The 21,196-nt window shown below is 36.4% G+C and overlaps 1 protein-coding gene across 37 annotated transcripts in view; it reads left to right on the top strand.

Annotated features, from left to right (window-relative positions):
* STXBP5L (syntaxin binding protein 5L) overlaps window positions 1-21,196 on the top strand; it is a 325,816-nt gene that overhangs the window by 294,061 nt on the left and 10,559 nt on the right. For all 37 annotated transcript variants that reach the window (XM_021070302.2, XM_021070300.2, XM_021070297.2 and 34 more), the window contains 3 exons: window positions 1,385-1,555; window positions 3,884-4,123; window positions 15,294-15,654. In XM_021070302.2, the coding sequence (XP_020925961.1) occupies window positions 1,385-1,555; window positions 3,884-4,123; window positions 15,294-15,654 (772 nt within the window). The remainder of the gene's footprint in view (window positions 1-1,384; window positions 1,556-3,883; window positions 4,124-15,293; window positions 15,655-21,196) is intronic.

Here is a 21,196-nt window from a genome sequence, read left to right as displayed (position 1 = left end):
CACTTACACTGAAGACTTGTGAAGATTAAATGAGTAATATGTATAAAATGCCTAGCATTGAATTATTCAGTAAATGGTAACTCACATTTTGTTTTGTCTTTTGTCTTTTTAGGGCCACACTTGTGGCATATGGAAATTCCCAGCTAGGGGACAAATTGGAGCTACAGCTGCTGACTTATGCCACAGGCACAACAATGCCAGATCCAAGCCATGTCTACAACCTATACCACAGCTCAGGGCAACGCCAGATCCTTAACCCACTGAGCGAGGCCAGGGATCAAACCCGCATCCTCATAGAAACTGTTGGGTTCTTTAACCACGAGCCATGACAGAAACTCCTGGAAACTCACATTTTTAAAAAGAGTAAAACACACTAGTGCATTTAAAGGGTGAAACCCAATTCTCATCCTTGCACTAGGTAAAAGGTAATCCAGGGAATGCGTCATTTTAAGTTTTTAAACTCTTCAATATAGAAGGCTGTAATGGAGTGGACACAGTGCTAGTTCCCCATATCCAATATGGACATTAAACATAGTTCGTCTCCATTTAACTCTACTGTCCTTTGAATAACCAAACAAGCACATTTTAAATTGCATTCTGAATTTTATGCAACTATGAGATGATGTTTCAAATATGTGTTAGCATTAAGAATACCTTAGTGAAATTATTTTCACATTTTTAAACTGTATCAGAACAGAGCTAAACTCACAAGCACTAAGTAAACAGCACTGCTTTGTCTTAGACTTGAACAGTTTTAATACTCTGGAACAAGAATGACGGTAATAATTTTTGTTCAGAGTTTACCATATACCAGGAGGTATTCGAGAATGTGACAGGTATTATCACAAAAACTCCATGAGGTAGATAGTAATAGTCTTAATTTCCAGAAGAGGGAACTAAAATGTGAAGTCTTCAATAATTTGTACAACTGGTAGGTGGTAGAACTGGGATTTGAGCCCAGGCAGTCTGTCTCTAGAGTCTATATTCTTACATACCTTTTCCAAATCATGGTAAAATGCTTCCATTTTGTATTTTAAACTCTAAGCATTTGAATTTCTTCCAAAACATATAGATAGGTGTATATTTAAATTATGCAAAATAAATAACCTATTTTTATTGCCATTAAATGGCAGAATATATAATGGAGACATAGAATAATCTTTAAATTACGTTAACTAGTCAGATTTTAAAAAATAATCTTAAATAAATACAAAAAGTTTTGCCTAGCTACTGAAATTATGACTAAACACTAAAATAGTAAGGACTTACCCATCTTTATATGGTTTGAAAAAAGCAATTATCATTTTTCATTTATTAATATACACACATAGATTCTTTTATATTAAGATTTAGTTATGATATTTATGCTACCTTCTTGGTACAGATCATGTAAATGGACACTGCACAAGTCCAACTTCTCAGAGTTGCGGTTCTGGAAAACGTCTATCTAGTGCTGATGTGTCAAAAGTAAATCGCTGGGGTCCTGGAAGACCACCCTTTCGAAAAGCCCAGTCAGCAGCTTGCATGGAAATATCTTTACCAGTTACAGCAGAAGGTAGGTTAAACATACACATTTTTGTGATTACAAGTAAAACTTGATATACTGTGGTAATGGGAACTATAGGACAAGGGATAGTGTTCATATGTAAGAAATATAAAAAAACTATAGTCCGCTCTAGATGAGTAACTGAGAGCTTGATAGGGCTGTGGCCATGACTCAAACCCATTCCTCACTACACCCTTTTCATCTCTAAATCCAGAAGGGCTCTGTTTATAGGTAGGCTCCCACCTCCTCTGTACAAAGTGAGACTCAGGCCTTAGTCTGTCCTCTACATTCCCAATTTCTTTCCATCTCAATGATAAGCCTCTTGGTATCTTATCTGTAGATAGTTATTTAATGTTTTGTAACCTTAATTTCCTCAACTGTTTAGTGAATGTGAACAACAGAAAGGCAAGACACTAAATTCTACAGTTTGCAGTCTTAATATGTTTTTAAAAGAGGAGATTGCTTGCTTATTTATGGAAATAGTGTGGGGGCAGGAGTAAAGTATGAGCCAGAAGGCCAGAAATTGAGAGAGAGAGAAAATGAATCCTGTAACTGCTGCTACTGTCTCTCTGATAAAGAACTTTGGGAAGAAAGATAGAAAAGAGAGGTAAGAGGTAATAGACACCTACTTCAGGTAAGAAGCCCTCAAAAAATTTGATAGTCATGATCTATATTATTCTTCAAATTTTTTTTTTTTTTTTTTTGCCATTTCTAGGGCTGCACCTGCGGCATATGGAGGTTCTCAGGCTAGGGATCTAATCGGAGCTGTAGCCGCCGGCCTACGCCAGAGCCACAGCAACGCTGGATCCAAGCCACGTCTGCAACCTACACCACAGTTCACAGCAATGCCGTTAACCCACTGAGCAAGGCCAAGGATTGAACCCAAAAACTCATGGTTCCTAGTCGGATTTGTTAACCACCGAGTCACAAAGGGAACTCCCTATTCTTCAAATTGTTAAAACAAACTTGTTAGTGTGTTTAACATTACGCCTCACTAAATCTGGTCCATGGACATGCAGATGATGTTCTCTCTCATGGGTGTCTGAGTAGAAACTTTGAAGGTTGATGAACCATGAATGGAAGATTTTTGCAAACATTAGCTGGAAATGTTATAATAGAAGCACAATGTAAAGCTATAAAAAAAGTAGCACTCTTAATCACTGGATTGAGATGGGAATTTTGAATTTTAGACATTTCTGCCTCTAATTTATTCATTCCGGGGAAATTGCTTAATTCTACGTCTCTGTCTCCAAATCTGTAAAATATGTAGATTATATCCAACCTCTCTCATATCTAATTTCTATTACAAACAATTATTTTTATACCCTTGCTGAGGAATAGAAGTGGGAAATTAGGAATTCTATATTTTATTTTTTATAAAAAGGGATAGTTCAAAGAACTTATATTTTGTTTTACTGTATACTGTTTTATTATATATTATCATCTCTTTTTATAAAAATGAGTCACACTTACCTATCAAGAAGGAAAGGAGAATGAAGGTGGTAGAAAGAAGAAAATGAGGAACTCGTTACTCTGGAGTGATTACATGAGCAATACAACGTTCCTAATATCATTTTCCTGAGTGGCAAGTTTCTGCATGTTGGAGTGTGCACATGTCTAAGTATTCATGAGCAGTAGAACCTGAAACTACCCTATTTCCTTGAAGTGGACTGAAACCCTCACAGAAAGATTACCACTGTCAGTGGGGTGGCATTGTCTGCAGCTCCTTATTTTGCCCTAGGGAAAGTTAAGGCTGGATTTGGACTCAAGGAAGGCAGCTTGTAACTAGTTCAGGGAGATTTTATTTATACCCAGACTAAAGAGCAAATGTATAGAATAGTAATTACTCCAAATATAGCAAAATTATGGGAATGCATTCACCACAGGAAATTTGTCCCCCTTCAGCTGAGTAGCCACAATGTTGTCAGTAAGTGGGAATTGTTCAGAAATCACTAGGAGTATTTTTAACAATTGAAAGATAGGAGGGAAGCGTAATTAAAATGGTGCCAGAAATTCTTATTAACTTGAATATTTAGACTAAACATTTTTTTCTAGATTAAAAATTTCAACTAACTTGTGAGGTAATATAGAGAGAAAAACATAGTAAACTAAACTCTGGAGACTCAAAGTCTGCCTAAGTTTATGATTTACATTTGTAGGCTTGTCTCTTCTGTCTTCAGAATAAGCTGGCAAACTGGATAAATTGCCTTCCAGATCAGCTAACCAAGAAGTCAAATTCTACTTCCCCCCATAATTTTAGGTTTCATGTACTAAGTATGACTTTATTTGTCCTGAAAATACACTGAAACCTAATTTTTGTTTTTGAAATTTCCATAGAAAGTCGAGAAAATTCCTATAATCGTTCTAGAAGCTCCAGCATCTCCAGTATTGACAAAGATTCTAAAGAAGCAATTACCGCACTATACTTCATGGAGTCCTTTGCTCGGAAGAATGACTCTACTATCTCCCCTTGTTTGTTTGTTGGAACTAGTCTAGGAATGGTATTAATCATCTCCTTAAACCTACCTTCAACAGATGAACAAAGATTTACAGAACCAGTCATGGTATTGCCAAGTGGTAAGAGTTTTTATTTATTCCTTCATTGCTACTTTTTCAAATTCAGGTATGTGTTATTGTAAAACATTAACCCATATTGATCTGGAGCTAAGATTTAGGTATTCTATATAGTAAGCACTATTGAGAATTTTGTAAGTCATATACCATCCCAACTATTGCAACTTATCTTTCCTGAAGAGTAAAATATTCAAGCATTTCTATAGTATTAATTGTGGAATTCCCAACCTAAAAAATATCTTGGGAAATAAGTTTCTGAAAAGCGCTGAGGAAAGCCTTAATGCCAAGGTTTAAAGCTGAAGCATTTCTCCTAAGTTCCATGCCAGATCAGAGCCTTTGAGTGTTTTTACATCATCCTTGAAGAACTCAGGAAGATTAAGCTAGAAGCAAGTCTGACTTGAGGGGGCTTTCTAAATTCTTTGATAATCTTCCCATCTTGTTTCAAAGCTATTCCACATATTTTTGTCCCTTTATATCCTAGTGCCTAGAGAATTTGACCCAAATTATGAGTATTGTTTCTAAAGTATATGTTGTATTCTCTTCCTACTTGAATTATCTTTTTCCTTTTGAAGGGACGTGTGATTCTTCTCTTATTTTGAGGATTTTAAAATTTGTTCTTATCAATGATTTTACTATCTCTTTCTGATGTATGAAAAAACTATCTGAAAAAATTGAAGTAAAATAAAAAGAATTTTATTAATGTATAGGAGAAGGGGTTTTATTTTAAAAGAATTCATATATATATAATGATAGGTTAGAGTTGTGCTATGTTTGCTTTGTTAATGGTATGCTAAATTCATATACATGGATTGTTACTTATTGTAGGCAGAATAGTCAACTCTCCACTAGTGAGGCAAATTCAGATGAACCTATTCTATTTTCTGTATGTGTATGGCTTAAGCGACAGTTTATTTTCTCATACTTCTAAAGGCTGGAGATCCAAGATTAAGGTGTTGGCAGGTCTGGTTTCTTCTGGGGCCTCTTCTCCTTGGCTCCCCGCGTTCTCACATGGCTGCCCCTCTGTGCACTTGTACCCCATCTCCCTCTGTATCCTAACCTCCTCTTCTTAGAAAGACATTCAGTGGTTTGAATGAGGGCCCCCTTGTTTTAACTGAGTCACCTCTTTAAAGGCTCTGTCTCAAATATGGTCACATTCTGGGCTACTTAACTCAGGTTCAACATATAAGCCCAAATTCAACATATGAATTTGGGGGTAGAGGGGAGATACAAAATCCATCCTATAAAATGCATTGTATTTTAAAAATTCATCCATTAGGATCACTATATTTTAATTATAAACATATTTCAAAATGAGAAAGTATCTTTTACTATATTCATAATTTTAAGGAAATATATACAGTTCTTTTATGGGAAATATATACAGTTCTCTTAAACTGATTGGAGGAGCCAGATCAGTAAAGGTCAGAATGAATTTAACTATTAATTCAGACGCATGGACTTGGAGAACAGACTTGTGATTGCCAAGGGGGAGGAGGAGGGAGTAGGATGGACCAGGAGTTTGGGGTTAACAGATGCAAACTCTTGCATTTGGAGTGGATAAGCAATGGGAACTACATCTAGTCATTTGTGATGGAATGCAATGGAGGATAACATGAGAAAAAGAATGTATATATGTGTGTGCAACTGGGTCACTTTGCTGTACAGTAGAAAACTGACAGAACACTGTAAACCAACTAGCAAAAATAAAAGTCATTTTAAAAAACCTATTAATTCAATCCATTAACTCAATAAATTGTTATACAGATTGGACACCTAATTATGCACCAGGTATTCCTAACATTTAAAGGTAAAAATCAAACTCCTGTATACACAAGTTTACAACTATAAGTGAAAGACAACTTTCTAATAAGAGATATTCTAACAAACGTGTTTTTTTTTTTTTTTTATGCCACAAGCATAGAAATAAAGTAGTCTCTGGAACTAATATCAGTATTATAGAAAGTTCTTTTACATTCTTAGCAAAGACTTAAAGTGACAGCAAAATACAAACGAAGTATAGATTTAACTTAATATTTTGACATTTGGTTTATCAGTATTTGGAAACTTCTTATGTATTTAAAGAAAGATCAGAGTTCCCGTTGAGGCTGGAGTTCCCATTGTGGCTTAGCGGAAACGAATATGACCAGCATCCATGAGGATGCAGTTTCTATCCCTGGCCTTGATCAGTAGGTTAAGGACCGGCATTGCCGTGAGCCATGGTGTAGGCTGCAGATGCAGCTTGGATCTGGCGTTGCTGTGGCTGTGATGTAGGCCAGTGGCCACAGCTCAGATTCGACCCCTAGTCTGGGAACTTCCATATGCCGCAGGTGCAACACACAAAAGACAAAAAAATAAAATAAAAGATGGGAGGAGCAATCTTCTCCAAGTTTCTTTGTCAGTGTTCTCCCATTCTTTCAAGACTTTAATATATCAACATCACTTCATCAGCTGTAGCAAATGCACACACTAATACAAGATGTTAATAACAATGGAAAGGACAAGGGGGCATGTGGAAATGCTCTGTACTATCTGCTTTATTTTCTGTAAACCTAATATTACTCTAAAAAAATTAAGCCTAGTAACTTAAAAAAGCAGCACTTACGGGGGAGAACACTATGAGGCGAGGTTCAAATCTGTTTTATAATAAACCATGGAAAGAGAAAAAGCCTAATTGGAAGCCATATTTATGACAATAAGAAATAAAGGAAGGTAATTTCATAAGAAAGTATCAAGATGACAGAAAACTTACTCAAAGTAGAAAACTGTTCCCCTCCTTGCTCACAGGTCATTTCTCAACTCTCTCTTCACCTTCTTTCCAGGATCTACTATCCTTCCCATCCCTATTCAGTAGCCACTGCCCTATCAGAACCGCCCTCAATTATGGGAGCCATTCTAAAAGGTTTGGAATTGGAGGCATTTCCCTCTTCTGTTGTCAGTGCTAAAGTGGGTGATACACTCTCAGGCCCTGAATATTTTTTCTGTCAAAACACTGTTAAATTACTTTTTGTCAGCTGGCCTAGGAAAATTACCTGGGTCTAGCAATTACCTCAGAGTTGAATACAATCCATTTTGAAATCTATTCATCCATTCATTCAGCAAACATTTCCCAAGCTCATGCTACTTAATTAGACATTGGGGATATACTTCGGTGATCAGGACACAGAATGATCTTTATTCTCAGATTATTTTAGGGAAGAACAAGAGTAAACAGAAAATTACAATAAGGAGAGTAAAGAATCCTGTGGCAGCACTGGAGGGGTGTTTGGGGGGCAACCTCCCCAACAAAGCAGCCACCCCAAGTGGGACAGGTTTGGAAGGGAGATGTGCACAGTCCTGCTGTTTAAGAGTAATTCAGAACAGCATGAGTAAAACCCTAGAGGTGAAGAGGACATGGCACAGCTAAAGCCTAGAGATAGAGTGGTGTTAGTGGAGGCTGGAAAAGCAAACAGGAAAATAAGAGGACCTAAAACCACGTTAAGTAGTTGGAAAAAGTCTTCCTACATCACTAGAATTTTTTTGGGGGGGGAGGTGGTACTAAATTGTGATAGTGTTTTTTTTTTTTTTTTCCTCCCAAATACTGGTGCTTAAATTTGGTAATGGTGAAAAATCAAAATACAGAGGAAAATAAAAAAAAATTCTGCCACCAGCAAACTTTCCCCCTTCTGTTCCCTCTCCCTCTCCACATTTGTGCCCCTAGGAATTTTACTCTCCAACAGTAATTCTGTGAGAAATTTGCTGAGATTCTAAATTTTAAAGCCACTTTATTGAAAAATGATTGTCATACAAAGAGCTACACTTATCTAATGTATACAATTTGATGAGTTTGGAGGTAAGTATACATCCATGAAATCATGTCTACAGTCTATGCCATAAACATATTCAACCTCCAAAAGTTTCCTACCTCTCTAATTTTTTGAGACTTATTTTATATTTTATTTCATTTCTACTTAATGCTTTGTGCTGCCAGGTACAAATTCTGTAATTATCAATTCTGCTACACAATGTGCCTACCACTGCTTTAGTAAGAAAATTATTTTCATGCCTCATGATCAAATGCAAGATGTAAACTCATCCATAATAAACTCATTCTTACCAAACTGGTTCTTTCTTGCCATTCTCCCTATTTCTGTTAATAGTGCCATGATACTACCTAAGTGACTTCCATCACTTCAGTTTCTTTTCTGATCCCTTTTACTTATGGCCTCTGGGCTGGTCTTATTCCAGTATTGTCTTCATCATCTAATTTCTAGGCACCATATTCTTTGCTATCGTTCACTTACCCATTGAAGCAATTTCTTAGAAATCTTGGCAATGTTCTCTAGAGACACAGCTTTATTCTACCTCTCCAATTTCCTACTACTTCCCAGCACCAGCTTCCTGGTCCAGCTAGTCTTCCTTCCTCACTTCTCTTTTCTCGCTTTGCCCCCTGTCAATAATCTATCACTGGTAAAAGTCATATGAACTTTTATGTTGTCAAAATTTTGGAAACCTCTGTCAAGTTTCTTGGAAGCTGTAAGACTTGCAAGAATTTTCTACATTGGCTTTTGGCTTTATATATTTCATTTTAAATCTCATTTGTTCTGCATCTCTATATATCTAATATTGAGCTAATATATAATTTATAATATGATCTTCAGCCCTACTCTTTCATGTGAGATTAATGCTGATTTGCATCAGGGTAACAGGAGTTTTCCTGAAGTCATTCCTATACCTGGAATAGGAATGGTAGCCTAAGCTTGGTAGTGACTGTCAGTCACCTAAATAAATCCCACTAAACTCAAACTGAATGTACCTCCATCTTAATTTCCCCTTGTCCAGATTTCTGAAATCCCTATTCATTATAATGTCACCTAACTAAAAATAAAACTAGAAGGGAACGAGAAAGGTGTTTAATTTAATCGTAGTTAAAATATTTTAGTGTCACAACTTTAATAAAAACATGAACATGTGCCTCACTTAACAGCTGATAAATAAAAATTTTAAATGTAAAAGAGATAAAGATTAGTGTAAATGGTGGGGGAAAAAACTGTAACTGCAATGTATACATCTAAGGATGACCTGACCCCCTTGCTGTACAGTGGGAAAATAATAATTAAAAAAAAAAAAAAAAAGATTAGTGTAAATGGACATACCTCATATTTTCTCTAGATTTTCCTCCTTTTGTATACTAAGGATATGATTTTAAGTTACTAACTCAGTTTTTGATTACATATTATATAAGCTTAGGTATAATTGTTTTCACATGTATGTTCTCAACAAAGTATGATTTTCTTGCCTTTTTAACTATTCTTTTTGTTTCTTCTGTTGTCCTTTGCCTTTTGACAGAAATATCTCCTAGATTTACCCTCTACTCTCTCTGTCAAACTTACTTGCCAGCATTTAATTCCTTTCAAGTCCAGCTCTCTGATGAAGAGCAATTAATTTATCCAAGTGTAAAAGTGAGTTATTGTGCTATCTCGCAGTAAAATGAAACTAGCTAAGAGGTTTTGTCTGGAGATCATTTAGTTAAACCGAGAAGAGTGCAGTTTTTAATCTTAAGTCTAAATCTTGAGAAATTTCATTATATTAAAGTATTTAGTTAGGGTCTTTCCATATAATATATGTATATTTTAAACATTTGTGAAATTCATGCATTATCTCTCTTAGTAACCACCCTAAAAATTAATACAATAAGGATATAGTTCAAACATAATGATTATACTTGACTGAACAAATATAATCATGGCCTAATACAGAAAAACAAACATACACATTCTCCACTTATAGGAAACAGCCCTGTTAGGTGTTTACAGTTGTTATTACTTGTCATATTGAGTTTGTAGACATTATATTTTCTCCATAGTAGATATACTGTCACTTGAAACGGCTGAGTATATAAAGTATAGACTCTAAACCCTCTATAGCTAGATTAACATACCTAGGAAGCTATTAAGATTTTTTTAGATATTTTTAATCCATTGAATTGAAAAAGCAAAGTAAAATTCTCTTCAAGTGCTATCGAAAACAAATGAAATTTCACACACCTTTTTTGCTATGTGCTGTTGTCATGAATGCAAATTTCTGTCAGAATCCCTTCTCTTACGGGGAGATCTTAAAAGTGTATTTTTTTGTGAAAATCCAATGATCTAGATATGTAGTTCTTAATACAGTAGGGTAACCTAGAAGAAATGAATAAATTCCTGGAAATATATACTCTACCAAGACTGAATCATGAAAGAACAGAAAATCCAAACAAACTTTTAACTAATAATGAGATTGAATCAGTAATCAAAAAACTTCTCAACATCACTATGCTGTATAGCAGAAATTGACAAAACACTAAATCAACTATACTCCAATAAAAATAAAATAAAACCTCTCAACAAAGTCCACTTCTCTCTTTTAAAGGAATCTTTTCATACTAATTTATCTTGGTTGCCTTGATAACAAATTCTAATCCATTATATGGGAATTTGAACTACATCACTAAATCACTGAATTTTAGAGTGAAAAAGCACCTCGAGATCATCCATTCCAGTAGCTACTTTAGCCTCTATCAGAATCACTTGAAGGGTTTGTTACAACTCAGATAATTGGGCCCCACTCCCAGAGTTTCTAATTCAATAGGTCTAGAATTTGTTTTTAACAAGCCACAGGTGATGATGATCATACAGATGCAATTTTGCATGCTGGGATGGAAAACCCTATAGTTCTTCCTACCTGCACAGGGAAAAACAAAACAAAAAACAGTCCTTCCACCTCCCATGTTTCTACCACACTCACACTTCTGACACCAGATATACAAGCAATTCTCTGAGATACCAGCTGGGTGTTCCACAATTGAACTCACTTTGGACACTACACGGAGATAGCATCAGACCCCACAGGGTGAGGGCTCAATCAGCAAGATCGTCCCCTTGCCCTCTTGCAGATGCCAATCACAAGTCTTCACCTATTCAGGCCAACTGGCTGTAAACCCAAGGTTTCCATAAACACCTCCTTGGGTTGGATTAATTTGCTAGCATGGCTTACAGGACTCTGAAAAATTGTTTACTTACTGTTTGCCAGTTCAGTGTGAACGGATATAGATGACCATCCAGATGGAAGAGATGCACAGGGCAAGGTATGCAGAAAGGGAAATGGCACTTCCACGTCCTCTCCTGGAGTACTGCTCCTCCCACACTTCTACCTGCTTGTCAACCCAAACTGCCTCCTCTTGGGTTTTTACTGGCAGTTTCATTACCCAGGTGTGATTGATTAAATTAGTGGTAGAACTAAATCTCCAATGTCTCTCTTTGCCCCAGACGGGGGTCAGGGGTGGTGCTGAAAACCTTCTAATCATCAGTGTTTGGTTCCCCCGGAAACCAACGCCCACCCGCTTATGTGAGACCCCAATCACCTCATTAACATAACAGAAGACACTTGTGTTGCGCTCATCACTTAGGAAATTGCCAGCAGGCTCTGTGCCAGAAACAGGGATAAAGACCAAATACATATTTATCATAAATCATAATATCACACATATTCAGCTTAATCACAACCTCGGTTAAATTTAATTCTACCGACTTTATTTCTATACCTGTGTCACTTATATGGCTAGAGAAAAATATAACCAGACTAAATCGTCTCATTTTGAACTAAATCATCAATAACCTCAAGTGGGCTCCTGTGCTGCTGGGTAGTCAGAATTCTCTACCCTTCCTCCACCCTCTTGAAAAACAGTTACATATTTTCTCCACTCTCCTCAGAGCTCCAGTACCTCCTCCACTGTTTTCCATCTCAGCTAATGACCGTGTGGCCTCTTTCACTGAGAAAATGGGAGCAATCAGATAAGAACACCAACAGCTACCATCACATCTACCAACCTCTCTGTATCTTCATGGTCCATCCTCTGTCCTGTTATGATGACTTTGACTTGGTGAACGTCTCCATTTGTACACTAGATTCTACTCCCTTTCACCTACATGAGAAAGTCAGTCCAGCAATTTTCCTGTTTCCATTACATAATTACAATAAATATTTCTCTTTCTATTACAACAGGATACAAACATGCCATTATATCTCCCATTAAAAGAGAAAAACCTGCCTTGAACCTGTTTCTCCTACATTGTCCTATTTCATTTCTTCTTTAGTGCAGAATTCCTTGAAATTGTTGTATTTCGCTATTTCCAGTTTTACTCTCTCTCGAGTGCATTCTAATCAAACTTTCTCCTATACCAATCAACAAAAACTTCTGCATAGGTCACCACTTACCTTATTGCTAAGTGCAATGGCCAATTCTCAGGGCACATCTTACCGGACATATCAGCAACATACTGTACAGTTTACCATTACTCTACCTTAAGACATTTCACTTAGATTCCAGAATACTTTATTTACCTAGTTTTCTTCCTATCTTTATAGCCATTCCCTCTCAATCCTCTTCGCTGGTTCCTCTACATTTCATTGGACTTAAAACGTAAGAATGCCCAAGACTAACTCCTTAAACGTCTGTTTTCTATTTATATTTAAGCCCTACATGAAATCAGCTGGCCTCATGACTTTAAATGTCATTTATAATCTAATGGGTCATATATTTACATTTATAGTCTGGACCTATCCCCAAATTCCTGACATAGATGTCCAGTTTTTTGACATCCCACTGAGATCTCTCATTAGTATCTCAAACTTAAGTCCAAAACTGAGTTCCTAATATTCCTTTCCTTTTTCCCACAGCCATTCCCACAGCTATTAAAGGCATTCCATCCTTCCAGTTCCTAAAGTCAAAAGAATTAGAATCAATCTTGACTACTATGTTTCTTTCACAATCTAAATCCAATTTATTAGCATATTCTGTTGGCTTGTTTTTTATAACATAACTCAGATTCTGACTGGTTCTCACTGTTGTGTATTACTACCTATTTTGAGGAAGCCTCAGTCCATTTCTCACCTGGATTATTGTACTAACCTTTTAACTGCTCTCCCTTCTTCCAGTCTTGACTCCCTTTAGGATATGCCTGGGAGAAAGATTAATCCTGTTGAATGAAAATTAGATTATGTCACTCTCAAAATCCTCCCATCTCATACCAAATTTAAGTCTATCTTTATTGTGTCCTATGGAAAAAACCTACATGACCTGGCTCCATATTATCTCTCTAATTTCATCTAAGTTGCCCTTAACTACTCTAGAAAGTCAAGTTTTGTAAAGAATTTAAGATTTTACTTTACTCCCAAGCTAATAAAGTTAGCTTGCCAGTTTCATGGATGCTAACAGATGTGAGGATAAAGGATAATCACAGTAGCCAGAATATGCTGGTTCCCAGAGCCTTAATTCCCACAGTATGATGCCAAGGTTTTCCTTCTGTGTAGAACTTCTCAGGCTGCCTTAAACACCACAAACTGGTTGACTTAACAGAAATTTATTTCCTCACACTTTTGGAGATTGGAAGTCTCAAATCAATGTACCAGCAGCATTAGTATCTGGTGAGAGCTCTCTCCTTAAGTTGCAGAACAGCTGCCTTCTCCCTATGTGCTTACATGGCCTTTCTTAGGTGGGGAGAGAGTGAGGAGGGAAGAGAGAAAGAATGAGAGAGAGAGAGAGAGAGAACTCTTGGTCTCTGGATGTCTTTTCTTATAAGGACACCAATTCTACCAGATGAGGGCTTCACCTTTTTGACCTTATTTAACCTGTTTCCTTAGAGGCCCCATCTTCAAATATATCCATACTGGGGAGAAAGATTAGGGCTTTAGTGCATGAATTTTGGGAGGGGAGAAGCACAAACATTTAGTCCTTAACACCTTCTACTCTATTTAAAATTTAATTACACTGTTTTCCATGAGTTTCTATTCCCTTTTATGCTTTATTTTTTCCTTAGCACTTATTATTATCTAATATCCATATGTATATATGTATCTATCATATATATTGTCTGTCTCTATCGTAGAAAGTCAGTTCTGTGAAGGCAGAGATTTTTATCTGTTTTATTCACTATTTCATTCCCTGTGCCTAAAACAGAGCCTAGAACACATAGTAAACCCTCAGTAAATATTTGTTGACTGACTAAATAAAGGTTTGTGGAGAAAGCTGGTAATTCAGAGAGCTGGAGTAAGTTACACTTCTAGCCAGTTAGACAGATTTTTTTTGGCCATGCCCATAGTATGTGGAAATTCCCAGGGCAGGGACTGAACCTGCACCACAACTGTAACCAGAGCCGGGAAAGTGATAATGCCAGATTCTTAATCCACTGAGCCGCAAGGGAACTCCCAAGACATTTTTTAAGAAGAAAATTTTCATTGTGTGGTGAATTATTTACTGTGGACTGAATTCTTATGATCTTATTATAGACACCCTTAAATTAAGCTTACTTTGTAATACATATTCCTGAAATAGTAGTGTCTATAATTTGGGCTTGCCTAAGCTTTTTTAAGTTAGAAAAGATTAATAATACAGTATTGTCCAAAGGTCAGTCTATCCCAAGTTACTTCCTAAGCTTTATAGGATCCTGTCTCTGGGACTGGTAAAGATCACCCATAGGTAATAATCTGGCATGGATATCCAAACTTGTAGAATCCAGGTGAGTAAAACATTTTCCCATATAAAGATGTATGAGCCTGCCTAAGTGCCAAAGGTAATTCCGAGTTTTTTAATACATGAACTCTAGATATTGAAATTTCATGAAATATTCTAAGTGTTCACTTTTAAAAGAAGAAAAGTAGCATTTTCTAGCAAATGAGACTATCAAGAAATGAAATCAGATGGAATGACTTTTTTCAATTGATATTATTCAATAAATTAAAATTATAAATTTTCTAAAATATGCCTTTAAAAAAAGAATTTTTAAGGAATACTATATAGGATAGAGAAAGAATACTGGATTAGGAATCAGAAAACCTGAGTTCTAGTCCAGGCTCAGCCACTAACTTGCTATGTGACCTGGTCCAAGTCTCATCATCTTTCTGGTTCTCTGTTTTCTTAGTACTATAATGACAGGATTTGACAGGTTGATGTCTTAGACTCCTTTTTGATTTTATCTTTGATGATTCCAAGTTATTACAACTGATGAACTCACAAATCTACTGATTTATAGATAATACTGCAATATTATGACAGTGTAGATAGAAATTATCATAATATAAAACATTTATCATCCATAAATGAATAGCAGCTATTTTAGAAAGAATTTCATGTGCCACTGATATTAAATTGTTTTTATAGGTACATTCCTCTCATTAAAAGGAGCTGTCCTAACATTCTCCTGTATGGACCGAACTGGCGGATTAATGCAACCTCCATACGAAGTTTGGAGGGATCCAAACAACATAGATGAAAATGAGAAATCTTGGAGAAGGAAACTGGTCATGAACTTCCCCTCTCCATCCCAAGAAATAGGAGATCATCAGTATACAATAATCTGCTCAGAAAAACAAGCCAAAGTCTTCTCACTGCCGTCTCAGACTTGCCTCTATGTTCATAACATTACCGAGACATCTTTTATACTGCAAGCCAACGTGGTGGTCATGTGTAACAGTGCCTGCTTGGCATGCTTTTGTGCCAATGGGCATATCATGATAATGAGGTACTTGCCTTCTTCATAAATTATCTGGTAATCATAACAGTGCAAACAAGGTACAGTTACGAAAAGTGTATGTATAATGTGCAAGATGTGGTCAAGATGCAACCTGAGATCATTGTTTCACAATGTTTGTGAATGTTTCATTGTTCAAAAATTTGAGGAGGGTTTCAGTTTTTTATTTTGGGGGATTTTTTGGCTAAAAATGCTTTGCATTGTGAAATATATATATGTGTATAGATAGATAGATAGATAGATAGATAGATAGATAGATAGATAGATAGATATAGATATAGATACCAAGGAAAGAGTGATTCTTCAGGCATTCACAATTCATTCAACAAGCATTTATTGAGCAAATGATATCTCCCAGATGCAGGTACCATAAATATAAAGATGAATAAACTACAAGGAAAAGAAATGAAGTATTACCTTTACTCTGTTCATAGTTCACACAAGAATTTTCCCAACAGAATGAAATTTCATCCTTATATCTTCTAAAGGACATAGGATAATAAAATATTATTTTTACACCCTCCATTTTACATATGTTAATAAATTTAAATTTGCCTGATATTGCAAGTCTAGCAAAAAGTGACACCAACACTGAACAGTAGACCAAAAGTCATCACTTAATTTTTCCAGGGTTATTGAGATATAATTGACAAATAACATTGTGTGTTTAAGTTGCACAACCTTACATTTTGATACATGTATATGTTGTGAAATGATTAGCACAATGAGTTTGTTAGCACATCCATCACCTCACAGAGTTACCCTTTTATACATGTATGGCGAGTCTCTTAGTGACTTTCAAGTATGCAGTCTTGTTCACTATAGTCGCCATGCCATACATTAGGCTCCCAGAGCTCTCTTGTAACCAGAAGTCTGTACCTTGTGCGTACTTAATAAGGTATCAGCTGAGAGATTTCATTGTACAGTTAGTGAACTGAAATAAAATTGTGGAGACACAGAATACCTAGGAGTTCCCTTGTGGCCTAGCAGTTAACAGATCTAGCATTATCACTGCTGTGGCAAGGGTTCAGTCCCTGGCCTGGGAACGCCTCAGGGGCAGGGGCAGAAAAGCACTACCTAAATTTTATTTGTTCAGCAAACACTTAAGAAACATATACTATGTAGGAGTCAGTGTCATTCATTTTAATACCTCATTCAATTACAAAATCATTGAGACTGTTAAGTGTTATGCTAGGCCTGTGAAGGATATAAAAATTAGTAAAGACATAATCCTAATCTTTAATAAATTTACTCTCATGTTAGGGAACTAAGACAGATACCCAAGTAATTATAACACAAAGAACATGTATGTTCTAAGAGAGAAAACATAGGGTTGACTCTCCCCAGAGTTCAAAGTTATGAGCTGAATTTGTGATATAAAAAAGGAGTTGTTGGGAGAAAAGTAAAGTGAAAAGGTTGATTGGGGCAAATTGTTCAGGGCCTTTAATGACAGGCTAATGAGTTTGGCATTAATAAATTAATAGAAAATTAGGTTTTAAAGCAGGTAATTAACTTGCTCTAGCTATGCATTAAGAAATACAGGGAGCAAAAAAAAAAAAAAGTTCCTGTCATAGCTCAGTGGTTAATGAATCCGACTAGGAACCATGAGGTTGTAGGTTCGATCCCTGGCCTTGCTCAGTGGGTTAAGGATCTGGCATTGCCATGAGCTGTGGTGTAGGTCACAGACATGGCTTGGATCCTGCGTTGCTGTGGCTCTGGTGTAGGCCGGCGGCTACAGCTCCAATTCGCCCCCTAGCCTGGGAACCCCCATATGCCATGGGAGCGGCCCTAGAAAAGGCAAAAAGGCAAAAAGACAAAAACAAACAAAAAGAAATACATGGAGGGAGAGTTTGGGGATGTGCTTTTAAATTGAAATGGTAGCTATATTGAAGGCTAGGTGTAAACAGATGGGAGGGATAATTGAGGGAAATTTGCTGAATATAAAGCCGATTGGTCATGAAAGGTAATGGAGGTCATGAAGTCTCAGGGTTGGAATTTAATTTTTTTTTTCATGAACTTGGATAAAACTAATGTCATTAGCAGATAAAAGTCAGGAGAATTTGGAAAGACTGATAATGAGAAGTATGAGAATGAATGTTTGAAAAGTGAGGTATTTATATGCCAGCTTAAAGAAGGTTAGCAAGCAATTTAAGGAGTCTTAAAAGATAGCGGTAGAAGATCCAGCTCTGGAAACTAGTTATGTAAATGCATTAGTGAAAGTTGTGGCAGTGAATGAAATCATCAGAGAAGACAGTGTAAAAAAGAGGAAAAATAGCCTGATCTAGGGGCAAAAATCAAAAGTCTGCATATCTACTTTTATGTAGTAGAAGAAAGAAAGAAAATTCCCCAAAGAATATTGAGAGGTCATCAGAGAGATAGGAAATGGATGAGTATAGCATAACTTCATGAAATGAAAAGGAAAGGAGAGTATCAAAACAAAGGATAGAAGACTACAAAAATGATGGTCAAGAAGTAGAGCAGAAAGGTCAAAGAATTTGGGTACAAGAAAAAAATGTAATAAGAAAAAAGAAAAAACACTAGATCTGGCACCTAGTAGGATATTGGAGATCTTTGAGAAGGCAAATCTTCAGACAAACGAATGCCCTGGGACATACCTACCCTGCTCTCCCCCTTATCTGATATTATACAGGCTACAAGCTAAGAATGGATTTTTACATTTTCAAATTGTTGAAATCAGAGAAGAATATTTAATGATATGTGAAAATTATATGAAATTCACATTTCAATGTCCACAACAAAGGTTTTGGAATGCAGCCGCACCCATTAGCTTATTGCCTATAGAGACTTGTGCACAACAGGGCAGAGTTGAGTAGTTGCCCCAGAGACCACATGGCCTACAAAGCCTAAAATATTTACTATCTGGCCCTTTTAAAAAATTTTGCCAATTCCTGAAGGTATTTTTTAAGGAAATTTTGGTAAAAAAAGAGATGAGAGACAGGAAAGTAGTTCAAGAGCAAAACTAGGTTTTTGAAGGGGGTTTTATTGTTGTAAAAAACATTAGAATAATAATTTTTTTTTTTAAATAGTGGAAACATGGGAGTTCCCATTGTGGCTCAGGGGAAACAAATCTGACTAGCATCCATGAGGACTCAGGTTCAATCCCTGGCCTTGCTCAGTGGGTTAAGGATCTGGCGTTGCCGTGAGCTGTGGTGTAGATCACAGACGTGGCTCGAGTCTGGCATTGCTGTGGCTGTGGCATAGTCCGGCAGCTATAGTTCTGATTGGACCCCTAGTGTGGGAACCTCCATATGTTGCAGGTGCAGCCTTAAAAAGACAAAATATATATATATATTTATGTAGTGGAAACATGAGTAGATTTGTAAGCCAAGAAGTAGTGAAGGAGACAGTTTTGAAAAAAAAATAAAAACAGCCATTTATGGCCTGCTTATTCTGTTACATATTTCTTGTTATTTCTTTATCTGGTTTCTCTTCCTCAAACTCTTTTCAGAAATTTCTGAAGAAGGCCATTCCAGTCTTGTTTGAAAATAATGACTTAACTCCCAGACATGCTTAGGTTTAGAGGGGGGTAAAATGTGTCTACTCTCCTCTAAGCTCACATTTAGTCACTCAAAATTTTTCTTTTAAATTAGAAGACATTAAAATGTTATGTCACAATTGAGTTTTTAGCTTGATGATTATTTACTCTGTTTTTGCAAAATTTTAGTATGTCTTACTTTCTTAAATGATATATCTGAAAATTCCTATTTAAATAATACGTGCTACATTTACACTTATTAGGAGGGAGATTTCTTAAGAAATGAAAAACTAGAGTTTAAAAAAAACAGGAGTTATAGCAATAGGAAAGATAAGATGACCTATCTGTAAAAAATCTGCTTTACGTGAAAATAACTACTTTAGTATTATGTCTTAGTGGAAACTTCATGTGTTCATTGGGAACTCAAAAATATTTGAAAGGAAGTGATTTTGCCATGATTTTATTAATATGTAGGATGTGGATAGGAAATATGTGGCTTGAATAACTGAAGTCCACAAACTGGCATATTCCTGACCTTGATCATCTTTCTATGCTGAGTATATTCCCAGATCTTCCCAAACCCAAGAGAACTTAACTACACAGCCCAATCTCCTCAAGTCCTAGTTTTCAGGAAATTGGTAGGTAGGTAATGATTGCTCATGTACCAATGTCCCCAGACCTAGAAAAGAGTCCTCAACTGGGCTCTGAGAACCATATTTAGTGAGAACATCTTTAGTTACCTGACAGTATTTCTTTATAAAGGTGTCCTTGCACAGAAAAAACTTTTTTTTTTTTTCAGGTTTAAGAGCACTTGTTTCCTAGCCCTTAACAATTGACTTACTGTTTTCACTTTCCTACCAAAAGTGATTACACTTGTTTTATTTTGTTGGCTTGCTTTTATTATGCTCCATAGACAATGTAGCTTATCAGGAAAATCCACAGGAACCTCTTCCCCATCACCACTCATTAATCTGACTGAGTGGAAGTCTGTTTAACTGGGTTTGTTTTGGATTCATATCCTAAAGAGCTTAGGTACTTCAAATGCCATCATATATTTTTAATATACTTTTTCCATTCTAAATCTTTGAAATCCAGTATGTGATTTACACATAATAGAACATCTCAATTCAGATGGACACATATCAACTGCTCAAAAGCCCTACATGGCTAGTAGCTACCATACTGGGCAGTACAGTGCTAGAACCTCATGAAAAGCTTTTTCCAATAGCACACATTTCGGGTTCCATTTTATTTGGTGAGATTCTAGGGCTTACATTTTAATTACAAGCTACTTTGATAAGAGAAATACGTACTTTTTTTCAAGGTACGGGTTTTATGATCTGGGATAATTTAATATCATTGTACACATTAGAATCAGTAGAATGATTTCAAAGCTTGAGACTTATACACGAGCTTATTTTTCTCCTTTTGGCATTAGAGGTGTGATTTAAAAGCATTAAGATTGGTTTCCTTTAGAAGTTTGTGAATCTGGCTCTAGAGACCGAATCCAAAGGTACCTTCTTATATATAGTACATTGGCTACATTAGGATAAGCATGAAGCCAGTCACTAAGACACTTGAGATGCAGTATTCATTTGGATGTGCAAATTCTGATCTATTATTTATAACTTATTCTCATTGCCTTACAGCCCCAGCTGTGTTTACTAATTATGCCTTCAGTGCAGGTGCTCTAAGTCAAATGTAATTTTCAGTTGCTGTGTATGGAGGGTAATGGAATGAGGAGCAAAGCCACTCCATTACGAGGCACAGTGGACTAGACCTACTTCATCAGTGCATAATCTTCTCAGACCCAGGAGTTTTGCTTTTTTGAGACAAGACATGGAGTATGCAGTCAGGCACTTTCTAGCTGTGGTGTTTCTGCCATAATCAAATTTTGTTTTGTTTTGTTTTGTTTTAGGGCCACAACTGCAGCACATGTAAATTCCCAGGCAAGGGATCTAATCAGAGCTACAGCTGCCAGCCTAAGCCACAGCCATAGCAACTCAGGGTCCAAGCTGCATCTGCGACCTACACCAT

This window comes from Sus scrofa, chromosome 13 (genome assembly GCF_054392235.1).
Source record: "Sus scrofa isolate SSC_HxYL_T2T_F1_AM1 chromosome 13, Sscrofa_HxYL_maternal_Yorkshire_Landrace_v2.0, whole genome shotgun sequence".
Classification (NCBI taxonomy): domain Eukaryota; kingdom Metazoa; phylum Chordata; class Mammalia; order Artiodactyla; family Suidae; genus Sus; species Sus scrofa.
Note: the sequence above shows the minus strand (reverse complement) of the source record. Positions and strands in the feature narration are given on the sequence as shown.